The sequence below is a fragment of the Carassius gibelio genome, chromosome B5 (genome assembly GCF_023724105.1).
Source record: "Carassius gibelio isolate Cgi1373 ecotype wild population from Czech Republic chromosome B5, carGib1.2-hapl.c, whole genome shotgun sequence".
NCBI lineage: Eukaryota > Metazoa > Chordata > Actinopteri > Cypriniformes > Cyprinidae > Carassius > Carassius gibelio.
In genome coordinates, this window is record NC_068400.1 from 42,272,251 (window position 1) to 42,292,949 (window position 20,699).

Sequence of the window (20,699 nt, forward strand, 5' to 3'; positions counted from 1 at the left end):
TTATATATTTTTTATTTTTCTTCTTCAGATTTATAGTGTGTACTCTTTTGTATCAGGGTTTAAAGTACTGAACTATTATAGTTGAAGGACCAATCCATGGCTCATATATTTCATGATTGCATATGGTTTATTGAGCGTGCTTTATTCAACTGCTTTACAGCATGTGAGTTTTATGTTTTATTAGCTTCCAGTAACAAAGCGCTATTTTTACTTTCATTTTCTCTTTTTATTTTATTTATTTCTATATCTTTTAACCCGAGACACCCTTTCATTGCATAACATGGTGATATGATACTACAGTGAGTCTATATACTGTCTTTTTTTAGAGACGTGAAGGCTGGTAATATCCTGCTGACGGAACCCGGTCAGGTCAAACTGGCTGATTTCGGCTCCGCTTCCATCGCCTCTCCTGCCAACTCCTTTGTGGGAACCCCATACTGGTCAGTTTCACCGACACTGATGTTCAGGAAGATGATGCATCCTGATGCTCCAGGGTTAATTAGAGAGTTGTGTGTGTTTCTACCACAGGATGGCTCCAGAAGTGATTTTAGCTATGGATGAGGGTCAGTATGAGGGGAAAGTGGACATCTGGTCTCTGGGGATCACTTGCATAGAGCTGGGTGAGGGTCTTTAATTTTGTTTCTTTATTTTAATGTTCTGAGCCAATGTGTCCACTGCGATAAACAGAAGTGTAGAAGCTGTTGTGTGTTGTGACCTTTGAGGTGTGGTCACATGTGCTGTTGCTCTTTCATGGGCGGATTCCATTCATTTCAATGGAACCATCAGTTCCAATAAAGAACCTTTATTTTTAAAGTGTGCTTCTGCTAATATTGCATGCTATACGAGGTGTACTGGGATTTAGTTTGAAATAACTCTGCTGATTAGCATATGCATGTATATTTATTCTCAATCCATGCAATGTGTCACAAATTTCCTGTTTGAGAATTTCAGCACATTTGATGATTTCTTCCACCTCGGCTGTTTTCCAGCTGAACGCAAGCCTCCTCTCTTCAACATGAACGCAATGAGTGCCTTATACCACATCGCCCAAAACGACTCTCCCACCTTACAGTCCAATGAGTGGTGAGTGTCCTTCCACAGTTAGAAACAGAAGAGATATGCATATAATACTCCTACACATCAAACATGTATATACTCTCTCAACCACACTCTCCTCTCACACTTGAACACACGTCAGTTCTTTACAATTCCTGATCTTGTGCATTGTTGCACAAGCAGACTTTCAGTACCCTTCAACTCTCTGACATGCATTGAAATCAAAGCCTGCTGGTCTTTAAAGCAGCGTTGAGCCAATGTTATTGTTTTCACATTTTTTTATATGGAGGAGATATGGTTTTTACCCAACACACACACACACACACACACACACACACACACACACACACACACACACACACACACACAATTTAAACTACCTTTCACAGGTTAAAGGTGTCTCTTGTGTTCATTTAGGCTTTAAAAAAAATGTGAGAGATTATTACAAATTAAAATAGCATTTTTCTGTTTCAGTAGACTTTAAAATGTAATTTAATCCTGTGATGCAAAACTGAATTTTCAGCGGACTGGAACAGAAACAGAAATTAAATCAAAAGTTATAGTTCTGAACAGAATTTGGAAAGTTTGAAATGGCCATTAACCGGTAAATAAAATTAGTAAAAATGTGTTTTCTTTACTAAGAAAGTGGCAAGATGAAATACAACTATGTTCTGTTTCAAACTTTCACATAGCATCTTTAGGTTATAATAAAATAAAAAGTTCAAATTCCAGGTTTTGATTTTCAGAGATTTATTATAAAATATTATAATTTTTTTTTCCCCCAAAATGCAATAAATCCGTAAAACGTTATTCATTTTTTATTTTTTTAATGCAATTTTAACACTGTTACATTCATGGGAAGAAGAAAGCGGGAACTGGCGAACATTTAAATAAAACATTAATATCAAAATAAACATGCTATAAATTAATTATAGCAATAAAATAGAATTTCATTATGAGCCATAACATTAACAACATAACATTAGAGCACATAAATTCTACTTCCAAAAGTGCATTAATCTTTACCATGTTACATTAATTGAGTTGAGTAATGTGTTGTATTAACAAAAACATAAATGGCATTAATAAAAATCGAATGCGATTTTATCTAATAAACGCGAAAGAGCATAGTTTGTCAGTGATCTATGTCTTTGTGTGTTAAATGCATCTGAATAGTTTCCATCTGAAAGGACGTGATGGAGATTTACCAGTGTTATTATACACAGAAACTGCTTAACTGACGAGATGTGCATGACAATCACATGCGATTTATCGTGCATCCCTTGATTGTTGATCACGAAGTACAAAGTAGATGAGGAAAACTCGGATGCCGGGTGTATTCGAAGTGCTGCCATTAATGTCTAGAGAGCATGGACTCGCTGCCGTCAACACTAATGTTATCCCATGCCTTCTACAGCTCAAGCCAAAGCTTTTCCTCTGAATGTACCATAGATCTGTTCAGATTATTTTCCTTGGGGATCAATGGGGATGAGATCTGGACTTTGAGTACCAGTCTGAAAGCTGTTTTTGAGAACAGCTGAAACCTCTTAAATGCATCAAGTGTTTTAACAATGTTGGCCATCACTGTATTTGTACACGACTTATCCTATGAAAGTGCATAATACTGTAACTGTAGTTTGTATTTTGTGAAGGTCGGATGCATTCCGGAGTTTCGTTGACTACTGCCTACTAAAACTTCCTCAGGACAGACCCTCCTCGGCAGAACTCATGCGGGTGAGTAATCCATGCACACAAATGTTCACAAATGCAGGGGAGATTATCATGCCACATAAAAGTCACTCATAAGCATTGCTCATTGACGTCCAAGCACGACTTCTGAGTGGCCACACACTACTGTTAATTCATTCCCACTCTGAGTCACGTTCTCAAACACACTTTGAAAACACACTGAAGTACTCACATGATACTCACACATGGATTGTTACGCTTAGGCTTAGTAATGTAAATTAATGCAGCTTAATCTCACGTTGTGAGACTTTAATAGCATATGATCCGGTTTACATTACAGCTGATAATGGCAAAGAACTGCAGGATTATGCAGAAAAGCAACACAAGCTTAATTTCTGGAGTTGCATTTCAGAAATGTCATATTCATAAATTGTGCAATTCATAACAAGCAAGAACCGTACAGATGGTTTTGGGTTTTTAACAATGATGCATTAAAAAGAAACATTGTGTAAATTACAAATAATTAAATAAATAAAAATTAACTCTCTTCTTTCAAACTTTCTGTTCAGCAAAATATTCTGCAAGAAAAAAAAATGGTTTCCACAAAAATATTAATCAGTGCAACGGTTTTTAATATTGATACTAATAAATGTTTCTTGAGTGTTAAATCTGCATATTAGAATTATTTCAGAAGGATCACAGAGGACTGGAGTAAAGATGCTTCAGCTCGGCAATCACAGTCATTTCATTTTAAAATTATAAAAAAACAAAGCAGTTATTTTAAATCTACTTTTACTGTATTTTATCTGGTGCTTTCAAACGATTAATCGCGATTAATCGTATCCAAAATAAAAGTTTTTGTTTGCATAATATATGTATATATATATATATATATAATATATGTGTGTGTGTGTGTGTTCCGTGTATATTTATTATGTGTATGTACACACATGCACACACGTCATAATAAACACACACAGTACACATACATACATTTTTGTAAACAAAAACTTTTATTTTGGATGTTCTTTTAGCTTTTAATTTTTTTTTTCCCCCATTGCACAGCAAATCATGTTTTTAAATAAAAAATGTATTCTGTCTGTGTTTTATATTTAAACTATGCATGCATACATACATGATGCTGTTTTGTTAAGTTATTTAAGCAACTTAATTAATTATAATTGGTTTATAACCATTATTTTAAACATCTTGCACTTGTTTTATTTCACAGATATTTTACCTTATACTTTGAATAAATGTGCATTAGTAATATTTTGCTCGATCCGCCCTCTTGTGTCCTCAGGAGAAAAGCCAAAAGCTTTTCTTTACCCTAACTGAAATTATGCATATTACATTTGAATATAATTTAAGCACAAAATACGCCCCTGTGCAGTTGGTGAGTGCACTTCCTCTTTGCCATATCTGTCAGTACTTCCTGCTCTCATGACAGCGGGTTTCTTACTCATCCATCCCTGCTGACTCACACACAGACACGGTTTCGTGTTCAGCCCACGGAGCATGCCTTTTTGCTGTTTTTTTATTTATTTATTTGCTGAGCCAACTACATCCTTGGAGGGTTAATAAAAGGAGGATGAGTTTTCGATTGTGCGTGTCTAACGTAACTAATATAACCATGACTTTCTCTCAACTGAATCACTGGGGCTGTAGGTGGACATATTGCTGCGTGGTGACTGATGGTCGTGATGTCGTGCTGCGGTGGGAGGCTTATGGGTTTAAATCATTGCCAAAATAAATGAGTGATAGAGTATAGCAGCGCAGTTGGGATATGGGTAATTGTTGGCTGCAGGGAAGCTCTGGATACGTGATCATGAAGGGACAGTGTGTCCAGTGAGATTGGTGTGTTTGCACACTGTGTGGGTCTGTTTGTGTGGGTGCATGCTACAGGTCATGGTTGATCTCTTTGGTAGACGCAGGTAATCTTATTTAGCTCTGAGAGCTTCGGGTTGATGCTAGGCACTCACTTCAGATGGGGTATGGGGTCTTTTCCAAGGGTGCCTACTGGATTTCATCAGATTTTTTTGTAAAAACATTACATTAAAGTTTATATATATAGTCATAAAATATTGGTCAAAATTTTGGGATATTATTTAAAGAAGTCATAAAGGCTGCATTTATTTGATAAAAAAATACAGAAAAAAAACGTAATCTTGCAAGATGTTATTATGATATAAAATAATTGTTTCTATTTTAACATCCTTTAAAATGTAATTTATTTCTGTGATGCAAATCTGTATTTTCAGCATCATTACTGTAGTATAAAGTGTCTTCAGAAATCATTCTAATATGATGATTTATTATTGGATTTATCAATGTTGGAAACGGTTTTGCTGCTGTGCTTTTTTTTTTTTTTTTTTTTTACTTTTTTGAATAAAAAGTTAAAAAGAACAGGATTTATTAAAAATATAATTATTTTCTAACAATATAAATATTTGCTATCATTTCTAAACAATTTAACACATCCTTGCTGAATAAAAGTTTAATTTCTAAAAAAAATAAAAAAATATAAAAATGTACTGACCCCAAACTTTTGAACTGTGGTGTATATTGTTAGAAAAGGTAAAAAAAAAAATGTGAAGACAATTTTCCACACTGATAAAAAATCCATATTATTATGATTTCTGTAGATCATGTGACACTGAAGATTGGAGTAATGATGCTGAAAATACAGCTGTACATCACAGAAATAAATTAGATTTTAATTTATATTAAAATAAAAATAAAAATATTTTACATAATAATAATATTTAACATTTTTTTCCTGTATTTTTGATCAAATAAATGCAGCCTTGATGAGCAGAAGACAAAAAATAGATCTAATCCCAATCTTTTTATGGTAGTTTGTGTGTGCATGCATGCGTGTGTGTGTGTGTGTGTGTGTATACAGTATATGTATATGTAGAAATGTAGCGTTGCATCATTTGCTCAGCAATTCAAAATAATCCACAAGTAAAACAAACCAATCCAGTCCATTAAATAACATCATGTGATGTGAAAGTTCAAGTACAAATACAAGTCCAGAATCCATAATATCATTGATTAAGGAACAAACTCATGTATATTTTGGATGGCCTGCGATTGGGTAAATTTTCAGCAAATTTGAAGGTCCCATCTAAACCTTTGTTTTACTGACAGAGAAACCGCTTCAGACGATTCAATGTGAATCGATTCAAACTGTTTTTATAACTCATTTCTCTAAAAGGAAAGAACGGATTCAAAATAATGATTCATTTACTAATAATTAAAAATTTGGGTCATGCATGATCAGTCCATAATACCTCAAGACCTTCCTTCCAATCTTCTTAAGAGGTCATTAATCTGAGTCTAGCATCATTTATACTATTCCCAGTATCTGCTGCTTCCCAACTGCGATCATAATCTCACACGAGGTCTCTGCTCTTGACCCACGGAGGTCTGTTTCGTTTGAGAACGAGCCGTGAATATCACTCACCAGCTGATCAGATTATGTCATTTCTTGCATTTAAATGGGATAATCCTGTAGATTAGTTTCCTCCCGGGCTGGTCAGTCACAGATGTGCGTTTAGAGAAGAGTTATCAGTGTTATCACCGAGCTGTTAGCTGTAACTGACTTCGTCGGGTTTAACGCTTGAGCCGTTTGCTTTAACCCGCTCGCAACACAGACGTGACCCTATTAAACAAAATGTGTTCTCAACTCAATTTGTGATTCCTCTCCAAATCACTCTGAGAGTCTAGAGTCTAGTCCACCTTAAACAAGTTCGGAGTTTGGTAAATGTCTCGTATGCTCACTAAGGATGCATTTGCTTGGTCAAAAATACAGTCAAAACAAAGTAATGTGAAATGTTATTATAGTTTGAACTAAACATAATTGCATACGACCAATTAGTTTTCAAAGACTCATGGTTTGTGGTTGTGCGAGCCCAGTTAAGATGCACGCATGCAGCAGCTTGAACTCTCCGGTCGATTCGCTTTTTATTCCCATTGAGGAGGTGAGATCAAGTCCACATTTAGCCAGCCATGTGAGAAACCGTCCTCCACGTGGCATGTGTCCACTCGAGGCCACATTACACACAAGCACAGACGAAATATGTAATTCGGAGCACACCAGAGTAATCCGGCATGCTGAGAGGATTGAGACGTGGGTTTATTTAATGGCAGTTAAACTGCATCATGCTTAACATCCAAATGCTTCTCCCGAAATATTAGCTTTTATAAAATGCACGCATTTTTGTGATTTCCAGGTGAACACAGAACCAAATAAAAACACACTTTTTTTCTCATAAATTGAATAAAACCTAGAACCCAAGGGGTTATGGACAGAAGCTGTGTTTATGCATTTGATCACCACACATGGGTAAAATTTCACAAACACTATTAATTTCACAAGTGCCCTCTTTGTCCGTCCCAGCATGAGTTTGTGAGGAGAGAGCGTCCTCTGCGGGTCCTCATCGATCTGATCCAGAGGACGAAGGATGCGGTCAGAGAGCTGGACAACCTGCAGTACCGTAAAATGAAGAAAATCCTGTACCAAGAGAAACACAACGGCCCAATGGGGGAGTCTCAGGAAGACGAGGAGGTGGGTTCAGAAGCGAGTGTCACACACACACACACACACACGTTGACTTCATAAGTGTCTCTGTGAGTTCCTCAGTGGTCAGCGAGCTTTCTCTTGTTGTACACAGCAGATTTGGCACCGACTCTTACTAAAAAATGTCCTTTACGTGTTTGCAGCTGACGCTTTAACAAAAAACTAAGACTACAGATGGATTTGGTGTCTGTCGGTTTATTTAATGGATGTAAAGGGCCACAATTAGATTTAAGGGTAATAAACTAAACTTGACTACATTATAAAGAATTAACTTGTCAGTGTCAACTAAAGTATATTGTACTAAACTGAGGGTATATGATGCATGTACTATACTATACACAACCACAGTATATGACAAACAGTTATGGATGTTTTCAGTATATTTGTAGTTTTATGCACTTTACAAAAATGTAACATTGGTTAGAGTTTAGTTTTTTTTTTGTTTTTTTTTAGGAAATTAATATTCAACAAGGATGCATTAAATGAATCAGACGTGAAAGTAGATATGTTAACATTTTGTAAAAAAAAAAAAAAAATATATATATATATATATATATATATATATATCTATATATATATATATATATATATATATCTATATCTATATATATATATCTATATCAAATTCTTTTTAATTCTATTCATTAAAGAATCATGGAACGAAATGACTGCTGGAAATTCAGCTTTTTGCGTTCACAGGAATAAATTACATTTTAAAACAGATTAAAGTAACTTAAATTGTAACAGTATTTAAAAAACAAAAACACTGTTTTTAATATATTTTAACAAGTAAATGGAACTTTGGGGAGCATTACAGGCTTCTTTCAAGAACAATACATCATTAAAAAAATGAACTTTTGATATTATATAATATAGTGAAATAAACATAAGATACTATAACTAAACTGTGGGACTATACACTATTTTGAACAACACTGAACTATGAAGTGACTCTCAGTGATGAATGTGTGTCTGTTCATCTGCTGTTACAGGCCTAGCAGTGAGATAAACAGGGGTTTTCAGTACGGATGGTGATCAGTTTCTCTGTTTTGCACAGGATGGAGATCAGGCAGGGTGTAAGATGAACAGTTTGGGCAGTAATCACTCCATCCCCAGCACCTCGGTGAGCACAGGGAGTCAGAGCAGCAGCGTTAACAGTCTGCAGGAGGTGCAAGACGACTCCTGCTCCGAGCTGCACCACGACTACGACAGCACCCTCGAGTCTCCCACTTCCAAAAAGGTCTCAAACACATGCACAGTGCTTAAAATGCATTGCACTCCTTTTCATTTAAATGCTTACCATACTTGCATTGATGCAATGTATGTGTCCCTGGAGCACAAAACCAGTCATACGGGTCACTTTTGTGGAATTGAGATTAAAATAAATAACTTTCCATTGATGCATGGATTGTTAGGATATGCAACTATTTGAGAATCTGGAATCTGAGGTTGCAAAAAAATCTAAATATTAAGAAAATCACCTTTAAAGTTGTCCAAATTGTGTTCTTGGCAATGCATATTATTAATCAAAAAAAAATGCATAATTTTGACTCGTGCAATGTATTGTTGGCTATTGCTACAAATATACCCCAGAGACTTCAGACTTGTTTTGTGCTGAAGGGTCACGAATGCTTTCCAGTCCGTTCCTATGATTTTCTCTCTCAGAAGAACTGCTTCTTACAGTTTTAATGGTACACTCAGTCTTTCAGGCCACAGAGAAGGTATACTTAAAGTTATTATTAGATTGAAGATGAAAACGTTCAATGGCGCTCCTCTCCACCAAAAATGCAAACTTGTGCTTGAGACTACAGCTAGTAAATACTACAGGCACTAAACATGCTGTTCTTGGTGCTTATCTGACAACACTCAGGTTAATTCACTTCACAGTTGTTAGTAACAGTAATAGACATTTGACAACAAATCACAAAGGCTGTGATTTTAATATAATAAATATATGAACATTCATAAACGGTAAGTGTACTGTAAAATATTTTTATTGTAATTTATCTTAAATATCTCATTAGGAATATATCTTTTGCAGTATTTTTCTTGATAATGATATTAATAATAATTGTTATTGTTGTTATAATTGTCAGGCTGACTTAAAATCACAAGTTGTGAGTCCCTACAAACAAACAGCCAACCAGATTTTTTACAATAAAAAATGTATTTTCTCCTCTAGTGCCTTTGACAATCTCTAAAAAGTGTCATTTTTGGTGCTTTTTTTTTTCGTCTCTTTTTGAGTCATGAAAACACTTTCGTGGAGTTTTTCTTTTGCTGTTTGAGCCAAAGGGAATGCAAAACATATATATCTGTGTTTCCTCTCCCATTCACTGCTGTTCAAGTTAACCCTTCCACTGCTGAGAAACACAGAAATGTGAAAAAGATCCATTAGCGTTTAAAGAAAAACACTTCAAATCATGCTCAGGTCAAAGTGTCTAAATCATTTTTGGTCCCAATTGTTTCTAATAGTCCACTGTATGAAGAGTTTTTGATTATAAAATGTCACCGTTCACTTTATTTTCCTATCCTCACTTACAGTACATTTATGAACTATAGTGTCTTGCACCAACTATTTAAAAAAATATCTAAAAATATTTCTGGTGTCTGAATCATTTTCAGTTTGACTGTAAACTCTGGCTGATTTGATGTGCTTTTCGTCCTCAGGATCATCAGTCTATCCGTGAGGACCTTCTTCATCGGGACCAGCGCTCGGACCCGAGACCGTCCTCGTCAGAAAGAGCTCCGGCTCAAAACTTTAAAAACCATGAGCGCTTCACCACCATCAAGTCGGCTTCACTGGTGAGGAGAAAGTGTGACATCATCCTTACTGTCATCCTCTCATTACCCTCCTCTCCTGCTCTACTCATTCTTTTTCTTGTCATCCCTTTGCTTTTATACACTGTGGTCATTTCTCTCAGTGTTCTTTGCCTCCTTCAGAAAACACAGGGTCAGTATCTGACTCACAAAAATAATTTATTAGGCAGTTGAGCATGCAAAATAATCCGTTGTGACACAACCACTTCCAGTCTGATTGATGAATGAATGGAGATCAAGGGCAGGCGGTGTAGTGGATCAGTGTGTTTGGGTTAGATGATGACGTCACCTGTTTTGGCTCGGTTTCTCTGGAGCGCGAGCGCCCTCTAGAGGCAGACGAGCGCAGTGGACTTTGTCTGATACTACAGACACATTACTCATTTCAGCTGAGCACAAAGGAGTTTGGCTTAATTTTTATTTCATCGACTTGTTGGTGGAATCAAGTGCACACGGTTTAGTTATTGATATGGGTTTTATGCTTGCATGGAAGGAGACTTAAGGATCTGGGGTAATGCAGGGAAAGAGAAGAGCTGTAGAGGAAGGGTGAGCTGTAGAAACAAAGTGAGACAGGAAAAAGGAAGGAAAGCATATGTGAAAACTGAAAGCTGAATAAATAAGCTTTCCGTTGATGTATGGTTTGTTGGGATAGGAGGACAATATTTGTCTGAGATGCAACTATTTGAAAATCTGGAATCTGAGGGCGCAAAAAAAAAAAAAAACTCCTTTAAAGTGGTTCATATGAAGTTCTTAGCAATGCATATTACTAATCAAAAATTAAGTTTTTATATATTCACGGTAGGAGATTTACAAAATATCTCCATGGAACATGATCTTTACTTAATATCCTAATTATTTTTGTCATAAAAGAGAAATGTATAATTGTGACCCATACAGTGTATTGTTGTCTATTGCTACAAATAAACCTGTGATAGTGATGACTGCTTCTGTGCTGCAGGAACACAGATTGAATTAATGAAATTGATATGTCGATGCATTGGCATAGCTTTTGGTTATGGAAAAGGGAATGTGTGAATATCTTAGGTTTGTTACAGATTGTAAAATTAAATGTAGAATCTGATAAATCACACGTGTCGTTTTTCACAGTGTGGGCTTATATTGGCTCCTGCGTGCATGCATGCTAAAAACAAAAGTGCAATGCCTGTCGAACACTTTGGTGTCAGCTTCACACATGTTTACATTTGATCTCAAAAGGTCAGAAATTTAATTTAAATGGTCATCTGTGACACCATCCTGGGGGTGTATCTTACACTCCTTCTCATTCTTGCTTTGCCGCCAGGGTTCAGTGCTCTCAGTGTGGCTGATTGGGGCATTTGAGCAGAAAGCGTTTGGATTGGTGACTGTTGTTACAGTGGGTCTTCTGATTCAGGGCGATAAGGAAAGTTCCCCCTTCGACAGGCGTCTCATGTGACTGGCTTACTAAACGCTTCTTAGGCCTCTCTGAGAACGTCTTTCATTCACGGCGCACCTGCGAGGAGAGAGAAGCAGTGTTCACCCTCTCTCTCCCTCTCTTTATCCCCTCTCTCTTTCTCTCCCGGTGGGATTTGAGCGAGTGCTTTCGGGGGATGTAGTGCAGGCGGATCTCGATGTTCTCACGGGTGGTTTATTTCGCCAATATGTTTGGCTTGAAGAGTTCAGGTGGGAGTTACGAGAAACTCCACGAACAGTTTGATCTGGACGCGCCCTTCTTCCAGGTTTGTCAAGTCAAGGGAATGTTTTTTTTCAGTGTTTTGTTAGATTTAGAGGCATCTGTGACCTTCTAGATCTAGAAAATGCACAAAGGAAATGTTGAGATGTGTAATATTCACCCTTGCAACTTTTCCATTTTTTTCACAATTAGATATTGTAGTATGATTAATAATTATGGGCTGGAATGTTTTTTTTTTTTGTTTGTTTTTTTTTTTTTCAGTATGATAATATAGTGTTTGTTATTTTCATGCACTTTTGAGATCACAAGAACTTTTAGTCTTATCAGTTGCTGTGCGGTAGATTTCATGGCTTTTTCTGTTTATTCTGCTCTCATAATGTGAAACTTGACACTGATCGTCATCATGCAATCTGGTTAATCATTGGACAATATCTGATGAATTATTCCATTTGCTATTGCTCATTTTTCTTTCTAGATCCTCACATTTCCAGAGCTTATTTTTTGGGGATGCTTTAGAAACATTCCAAGGTGACGGTCCAAAATGTGCCAGTAGGCTTTAAAAATGGACAAAATGGGGAGAAATTGGAAGTTTTCAACTAGGGAGATGCATGTAGCCTGATAAGTAATTTTGAATAATCTGACAATGTCTTAAAAGTTCCACCAAATTTTTGAAATTATGCAACCTTTGGTCACCTTTTGCACTTTAGAACACTGAAAAAATCTCATTCACAATCATCTCAAAAGTTGACCGAGTTCTTTTCCATCTAGGTCACGCGTCAGATCCATGAACACGAGCAGGAAAATGAGCTCCGAGAGCAGATGTCGGGATACAAACGCATGCGACGGCAGCACCAGAAGCAGCTGATTGCTCTGGAGAACAAGCTGAAGGCAGAGATCGACGAGCACAGACTGAAGCTCCAAAAAGAACTGGAAACACACGCCAACAATGCCTTCATTGAGCTGGAGAAACTTGCCAAGAAGCACACCATCCAGACAGATAAAGAAGTGGGGGATCTTTCTTTACTCTTCTGTTGAGACCCGAAGGGTTTATAGTTACCAGCTTATTAAATATTGGTCGACTGTTGTTGACGTAATGTTGAATAAAATCATGATTTGACCAATATACCATCCAGAATGGTTATTCTGGGACATTCACGTCTTAATAATAAATTCTACAGTAAAAAAAATCAATGCACAAAGGTGCAAAAGTTCATGTAGATCATTTCATCAATTTATATTATTATTTTACATATTGCATGTAAAGCATGTAAATAGCCAAGGTATGAATGCTAAGAATTATTATAGCATATGTTGATTAATATGTTAATGAAGCCCGAGAAGAAAATGGCAAAGAAAATGATTTTTTTTTAGTTTGCAAAAAAAAAAAAATCTGCATTGCTATTGATGATAAATCTGCTTTGTGTTGCTCAGATGAAAACACTGGCAGCTGATGAGAAGAAGTTCCAGCAGCAAATCATGGTCCAGCAGAAGAAAGAGCTCACCAACTTCCTGGATAACCAGAAGAAACAGTATAAGCTGTGCAAGGAGAAGATCAAAGAGGTTCGAAACTATACTTGACCATGTTTACTGAAAAATGTATTAAAAAAATGTATTCCTTTTCCCACTTACTACATAATTTTGAAGATACTTACTACTTGTCACTGAACAATTTGGCATAGAAAAACACTAGATTACAAGAGTAAAGTGGGTTGCGAATGCCATTTCATGTTGACTTAAAAATGGGGTGCAATCGCCCTTCTTTTAATTCTTTTGTCTCTTCTCATGATTCTTCATTCAGGAAATGAGTGAAGACCACAGCACGCCTAAGAAAGAGAAGCAGGAGAGGCTTTCCAAGCATAAGGAGAACATACAGCATTCCCAGGCGGAAGAGGAGGCTCAGCTTCTGGGTCAACAGAGGACTTTCTATGACAAGAACTGCAGGGCCTTCAAACGCAAGATCATGGTCAAGAAGCACGAGTTTGAGCAGGAACAGCTACGAGAGGTGAGGAAGACATGCTGAAGACTGCTTAGCACTCTGAAGTTTGGGATGTGTTTTAAAGAAGTCGTCAAGGCTGCATTTATTTGATCAAAAATACAGAAAAAAATCTGTAATCATACAGAATGTTATTGCAATATAAAATAGTGGTTTCTATTTTCATTTAATTTAAAATTGAATTTATTTCTTTGATGCAAAGCTGAATTTCCATCATCATTACTCCAGTATAAAGTGTCACACGATCTTCAGAAAACATTCTGATATGCTGATGTTTTGTTGAAATTGTTGTATTTTTTTGGTAACTGATATTTTTTTCAGGATTCTTTGATGAATAAAAAGTAAAAAAAAAAGAGCATTTATTTAAAATAGAAATACTTTCCAACAATATACTGCAGTTCAAAAGTTTGGAGGCAGTACATTTTAACTATTTCTTTTTAGCGGTTCTTTTTTAACTTTCATATAAAAAATAAATATACTGTATATACATTTGGCAGCAAAAATGTTGATAGTTCTAATAATAAATCATCATATTAGAATTATTTCTGAAGATCATGTGACACTTTATACTGGAGTAATGATGATGGAAATTCAGCTTTGCATCATAGAAATAAATTATATTTGAAAGGATATTAAAATAGAAACCATTATTTTATATTCTAATAACATTTTGCAAGATTACTGTTTTTTTCTGTATTTTTGAATAAATAAATGCAGCCTTGATGACTTTCAAAAACATCACAAGTCTTACTGATCCCAAACTTTTGAGCGATAGTGTATGTGTGTTTACAAGTTTTGGGGTCAGTAAGATTATTGTTTTTAAATAAATTATTAAAGACAAATAAATAAATATATAATGTTATGAAATGTTTCTGCTCTTTCACGATGGATACATCTCTTGAGCACCAAATTTCACAATATAAGTACTTTTATTGTTTTTAATAAAAAAAAAATGCAGGCTTGGTGAGCATAAGATACTTTTAAAAATGTATCTAAAAAGCCTATACTTTTGATCAGTAGTGTGTATGTATATATATATATACAGGATAATCATATGAAGGCTTTGCCCAGGGATAATGCTGAATTTGAGCCATTTCTCAGGGTTGATGACTGTCTTCAATTAATCTGATTTGAGAGCAAGTAATGGGGTTTGTTTTAAACCACTAACTTTGTTTTGTAACATTGCTAGTTTTCTTAAGGATATGTACAAATATTATTAGATTTAAAAGAGACCTTATTATTTAATATCGTAATGTTAATTTGGGTCTGTCAGGAGTTGAATAAGAAGAAGACCCAGAAGGAAATGGAGCACGCTATGTTGATCAGACAAGACGAGTCGACCCAAGAGCTTGAGCAGAGGCAGCTGAAGAGCCTACAGAAACTACGCATGGATGTGATCCGACTGCAGCATCAAACAGAGCTGGAGAACCAGATCGAATACAACAGCCGGAGAGAGAGAGAACTGCACAGGAAACATGTGCTCGAACTACGGCAGCAGCCCAAGAACCTCAAGGTACCACCAATTGTGAAGAGTCCTTTTTATAACTTTTTTGTATTACTGCACGTTTCTTTTTTTCTGTTGCGCATTAATAAATAATATTACAAATGTATTGCTAATGTTAGTTAATGCATGATGGGTTCTTATAAGTGTTACCAAAAAAAGCTTGGTTTCACAATCCTTTGAGGCAAAACTGATATTAGATTGTCATTTTGTTCCTGGAAAGGCTGTCAATTTGTGTTTATTCAACTTTGAGCTTTGTCTTCTGCAGGCGATGGAGCTCCAGATAAAGAAACAGTTCCAGGACACATGTAAAGTCCAGACGAAACAGTACAAGGCCCTGCGGCACCATCAGCTTGAGGTGACCCCCAAAAGCGAGCACAGGACGGTGCTAAAAGCCCTGAAGGACGAGCAAACACGCAAACTGGCCATCCTTGCAGAGCGGTACGAGCAGAGCATCAACGAGATGATGGCATCGCAGGCAGTGAGTGAAGAAACAACACCGTTAACCATTATAGAGACCAGTTCGTTCACGTTCTCGTTAATCTGTGAGATCATTGTGAGGAATAGACACTTGGAATGTCTTTGACAAAGCTTTTAACACTTTCCCAAATACGGAATTTTGCGTGTTCTTGTATTTTCACTGGTATATGCTCAGGGACACTATTACGCATCTCCTGAATAAATCTATAAAATGCTGTAGAATGAGTCTAGAGATGTGTTAGAATAAGACTAGAGATGTGCTGTACAATAATTCTTGAGGGTGCTGTAAAATGAGACTAGAAAGTGCAGTTGAATGAGCCTAGATTTGCACTGTAGAATACGGCTAGAAATGTACTAGAATGATTCTAGAGGGTACTATTACACATCTCCTGAATGAATCTAGAAACTGCTGCAAAATGAGTCTAGAGATGCGCTAGAATAAGTCTAGAATTGTGCTGTAAAATGAGACTAGAAATGCTCTAGAATGATTCTAGAGGGCGCTGTAGAATGAGTCTAGAATTGCACTGAAGAATAGGGCTAGAATGATTCTAGAAAGTGTTGTTAGAATGAATCTAAAGGGTGCTGTAGATTGAGTCTAAGAAAGCGCAACAATGATTCTAGAGGATGCTTTTAGAATTTCTAGAATGAGTTTAAGGTGCTTCTAGAATTTCTAGAATGAGTTTAGAAAAGTGCAAGAAAAAATCTAGAGGGTGCTATAGAATAGTCTAGAAAGTGCAGTTGAATGAGCCTAGATTTGCACTGTAGAATACGGCTAGAAATGTACTAGAATGATTCTAGAGGGTACTATTACACATCTGAATGAATCTAGAAACTGCTGTAAAATGAGTCTAGAGCATACTAGAATACGTCTAGAATTGTGTTGTAGAATAATTCTTGAGAGTGCTGTAAAATGAGTCTAGAAAATGCTATTAGAATGAGTGTAGAATAAGGCTAGAAATGTGCTTGATTCTAGAGGGTACTATTACACATCTCCTGAATGAATCTAGAAACTGCTGTAAAATGAGTCTAGAGATGTGCTAGAATAAGTCTAGAATTGTGCTGTAAAATGAGACTAGAAATGCTCTAGAATGATTCTAGAGGGCGCTGTAGAATGAGTCTAGAAAGTGCAGTTGAATGAGCCTAGATTTGCACTGTAGAATACGGCTAGAAATGTACTAGAATGATTCTAGAGGGTACTATTACACATCTCCTGAATGAATCTAGAAACTGCTGTAAAATGAGTCTAGAGATGCGCTAGAATAAGTCTAGAATTGTGCTGTAAAATGAGACTAGAAATGCTCTAGAATGAGTCTAGAAAGTGCAGTTGAATGAGCCTAGATTTGCACTGTAGAATAGGGCTAAAATGATTCTAGAAATTGTTGTTAGAATGAATCTGAAGGGTGCTGTAGATTGAGTCTAGAAATGTGCAAGAATGATTCTAGAGGGCGCTTCTAGAATTTCTAGAAAGAGTCTAGAAAAGTGCTAGAAAAATTCTAGAGGGTGCTGTAGAATAGTCTAGAAAGTGCAGTTGAATGAGGCTAGAATTGCTCTGTAGAATAAAGCTAGAATGAGTCCAGAAAAGCCTGTGCAAGCTTTGGGAGTGCTGAAGGAAGCCATCTACTGCATCTTTGCTTTAATAATATTACTGAATATGATCCAGATGTAGTATTTGAAAAAAAAAAGCGATTTTCTCAGCTTTTTGCTCAAAATGTTGCTTTGTTTCAATGAAACGTACCTAAATTCAAGTATTGATTAAAAAAAAGCAATGCTTGAAGCTAGAATAAAACTGATCTTTTGTTCAAAATATTCTGGGAGCCATGAAATTTTTCAGGGGAAAGAGTTAATCTCCATAATGTGGCATTTTTGAGAGAAAAAGAATAAATAGTTGATGATCGTGTTCTGTAGGGAAATTTTATAATTCTTTTGCAGGTGAATTTGTGGTTGAAAACTACATTACCCATAATGCTCTCCACCAAAATTCCACCAATCAGTGTCATAGCAAGTTGCACCAAAAGAGCTCTTTAAGGAAATCATAAAGTCGACATAAAGAAAAAACTGAGGCCTCCTGTTTGAAATTCCAGTCTCGGCTCGTTGCCTGTACAAGAAGGCCATTGATGGTAAACCGTAACTGTGCTGTAGTGTGAGGCTCACGTGCGCTGGTGTGTGTTTTTGTGCAGCTCCGTCTGGATGAAGCTCAGGAGGCCGAGTGCCAGGCTCTGAGGCAGCAGCTGCAGCAGGAGATGGAGTTACTCAATGCGTACCAGAGCAAGATCAAGATTCAGACCGAGGCTCAGCACGAGCGCGAGCAGCAGAAACTGGAGCAGAAGGTCTCCCTGCGCCGAGCACACCTTGAACAGAAGGTCCTGTCCTGTTATTAACCTCTAAGACTCGAACTTGTTTAACATCAGTAGTTTACTGGAATACCAATACTGTACTACCAATATCTATATATGTGTTAGGTTAAAACTGTTAGCCTGAATGCACTGCAGTGTGTGTGTGTGTGTGTGTGTGTGTGTATCTGTATATTAATAAAACATTTATTAAAACTAAAATCTTAACAAAGTAACTTAAAATAAAATGTGAATAAATCATTCTTATTTAGTTAACCTGATGTGCTAAAATAACTCAATCTTAAACTGAAATAAAATCAATCAAATCTACGTGCACATTTAAAAAACGAAAAATGACAAAAACTCAAAACTCAATTACTAAAGCGTTAACCAAAGTTAGCCTGGATTCAGAAAATCTCTGAACTATAATACTAAAATGACACATTTTATTTATTTGTGCATATAGATACAATATATATTATTGTATATTTCAAAAGTACATGCACAGATTCAATACTTTTTTAGATAAATTAATATATGTGTTCACTAAGGATACATCAAATATGTTCATAGTCATTTAGAATGTGATAAAAGATTTATATTTTAAAAAGATCTAGCAAACAAGAAATCCCACTTAGCTTCATTACTTGAATTATTTTAAGTGGACAAGCTAACATTGAATTTGAGGCTACCAACTCTGTTTTCTGTTTTTAGAAGTAGAGGACAATATTTGTCTGAGATGCAATGATTTGAAAATCTGGAATCTGAGGGAGCAAATAAATCTAAATATTGAGAAAATCATCTTTAAAGTTGTTCAAATGAAGTTCTTAGCAATGCATATTACTAATCAAAAATTATGGAACATTATTGGAACATAATCTTTAATTTTTGGCATAAAAATATTTGATCATTTTGACCCATACAATGTATTGTTGTCTATTTCTACAAATATACCTGTGCTACTGATGAAAGCTTCTGTGCTGCAGGGACACGACTGTGTTTAACTGTGTTTTTAGCAAAATCGAAGGAAGGAAAAGCAAGGCATTTTTCAGAGATACTGGTTTGAGCTTCAGTCTTGTGTTTTCAGATCGAGGAGGAGCTGGCTTCTCTTCAGAAAGAGCGCACCGACCGAATCAAGCACCTGATGGACCGTCACGAGAGAGAAATCGACGCCTTCGATACGGAGAGCCTTCGTTTGGGTTTCAGTAACTTGGGTGCTTTGGACTACCCTAAAGATGACTACAGATGAGAGCAGCCTCCCGCCTCTGTCCTGCTCGCCCACTTCTCTCCGTTTCCTTCATTGTTGATTTTTGTTTTTTTGGGAACAAATCTGCTGTTTTTGCTACAGACGGTCCTGTCGATCCTCTGGGCTGCCGTCTGTTTCTACACACGTCAAGGGAGAACATGTTTTATATATGAATATTATATACGAGACGATTAAAGTGTTGATGTCGACGTTTTCTCGTGCAATGATAACACTTTCAGTGTGATTAAAATGAGAGATTTCAAGACAAAAGCAATATGAACGGGGGGTTTGTATTGCTCAGATGAATCCAGATGCACTTGTGCACAAGGTTTTTTTTTTTTTTGTTAAATTTTTTGACCGGCTGTGAGATTTAATACTTTTTTTTTTTTTTTTTTATTGCAGCCGTCTTGCTGCTTGAATCTCTATTTGGTAATGCCTTTTATTAAGTATTGAAGAAATTTGATAACGTTTGCATATTAAAACAAATTTGATAGTTGCATCTGTGACTCTGAGATTCTTATGGTCATTGAATATGATTTTTTTTGTCATATGCACGGTACAGTAATTCACCTCATCTGAGGTGCACAATGTGAATAATACATGCATCGATCCTCACATGTGGTGCCTGCACAAAGGGCTGAAGGGAAAGGAACATGTATTTTGTGTATAGAAGGCTTTATGAGAACTTATTACTTATTTTCCTATTAGATTTTAACTCAATTTTAATTTCTTTATACATATATACATCTATATATTCTAAATGTTTCCGCACCCTTTGCCTCCTGCAGTCTCTGGTGAAATTATCTCAAGGCGTCTGATTTGATGATTGGGGTTTCCGTTTGATTCTGGTCATCTGTTGTTTTTCTACAAAGTCTCGGTGGACATACAAACGCTTTACTGTCGCATGCACTTTACATTTGTTTTCAGGTTAAGAGGCATGATTCTGTCAGAGCTTTTCATTATATTTGTAAATAAAGTGCTCGTCACACAAGCGGCGTCGTGTTGTAGTCTGGAACATTTTATTCCTTTGGCTTTATTTCCAGTTTACTGCACTGAGAACCTTGTGAAATTAAAGATGCAGCTACAAATACAACAGAAATTTTCCTTTGCATTTTATTTACTCGAGGCAGAATGAAGTGTGACCCTGAAGCACGTCATAGGAGCTCATTTTTTTTAAATTTTGATTTATTATACATGGCTTTCCATTGATGTATGGTTTGTTAGGAGGACAATATTTGTCTGAGATGCAGCTATTTGGGTCACAAATGCTTCCAAATGAAGTGATGTAAATGAAGGCATAGGTTGAAGTATCTTTGATCAGTTGCCTTTACTAAAT

General features: G+C 36.3%; 1 protein-coding gene across 2 annotated transcripts in view; it reads left to right on the plus strand.

Annotated features, from left to right (window-relative positions):
* Positions 1-20,378, plus strand: part of LOC127957972 (serine/threonine-protein kinase TAO3) — a 49,622-nt gene extending 29,244 nt beyond the window's left edge. For both annotated transcript variants that reach the window (XM_052556718.1, XM_052556717.1), the window contains exons 7-20: positions 327-440; positions 529-620; positions 990-1,083; positions 2,709-2,790; positions 7,151-7,318; positions 8,388-8,570; positions 9,998-10,132; positions 12,582-12,818; positions 13,245-13,373; positions 13,612-13,815; positions 15,080-15,319; positions 15,576-15,788; positions 17,965-18,147; positions 19,205-20,378. In XM_052556718.1, coding sequence (XP_052412678.1) covers positions 327-440; positions 529-620; positions 990-1,083; positions 2,709-2,790; positions 7,151-7,318; positions 8,388-8,570; positions 9,998-10,132; positions 12,582-12,818; positions 13,245-13,373; positions 13,612-13,815; positions 15,080-15,319; positions 15,576-15,788; positions 17,965-18,147; positions 19,205-19,366 — 2,236 coding nt within the window. In that variant the 3' untranslated portion in view covers positions 19,367-20,378. The remainder of the gene's footprint in view (positions 1-326; positions 441-528; positions 621-989; positions 1,084-2,708; positions 2,791-7,150; positions 7,319-8,387; positions 8,571-9,997; positions 10,133-12,581; positions 12,819-13,244; positions 13,374-13,611; positions 13,816-15,079; positions 15,320-15,575; positions 15,789-17,964; positions 18,148-19,204) is intronic.
* The last annotated feature ends 321 nt before the right edge of the window (positions 20,379-20,699 follow it).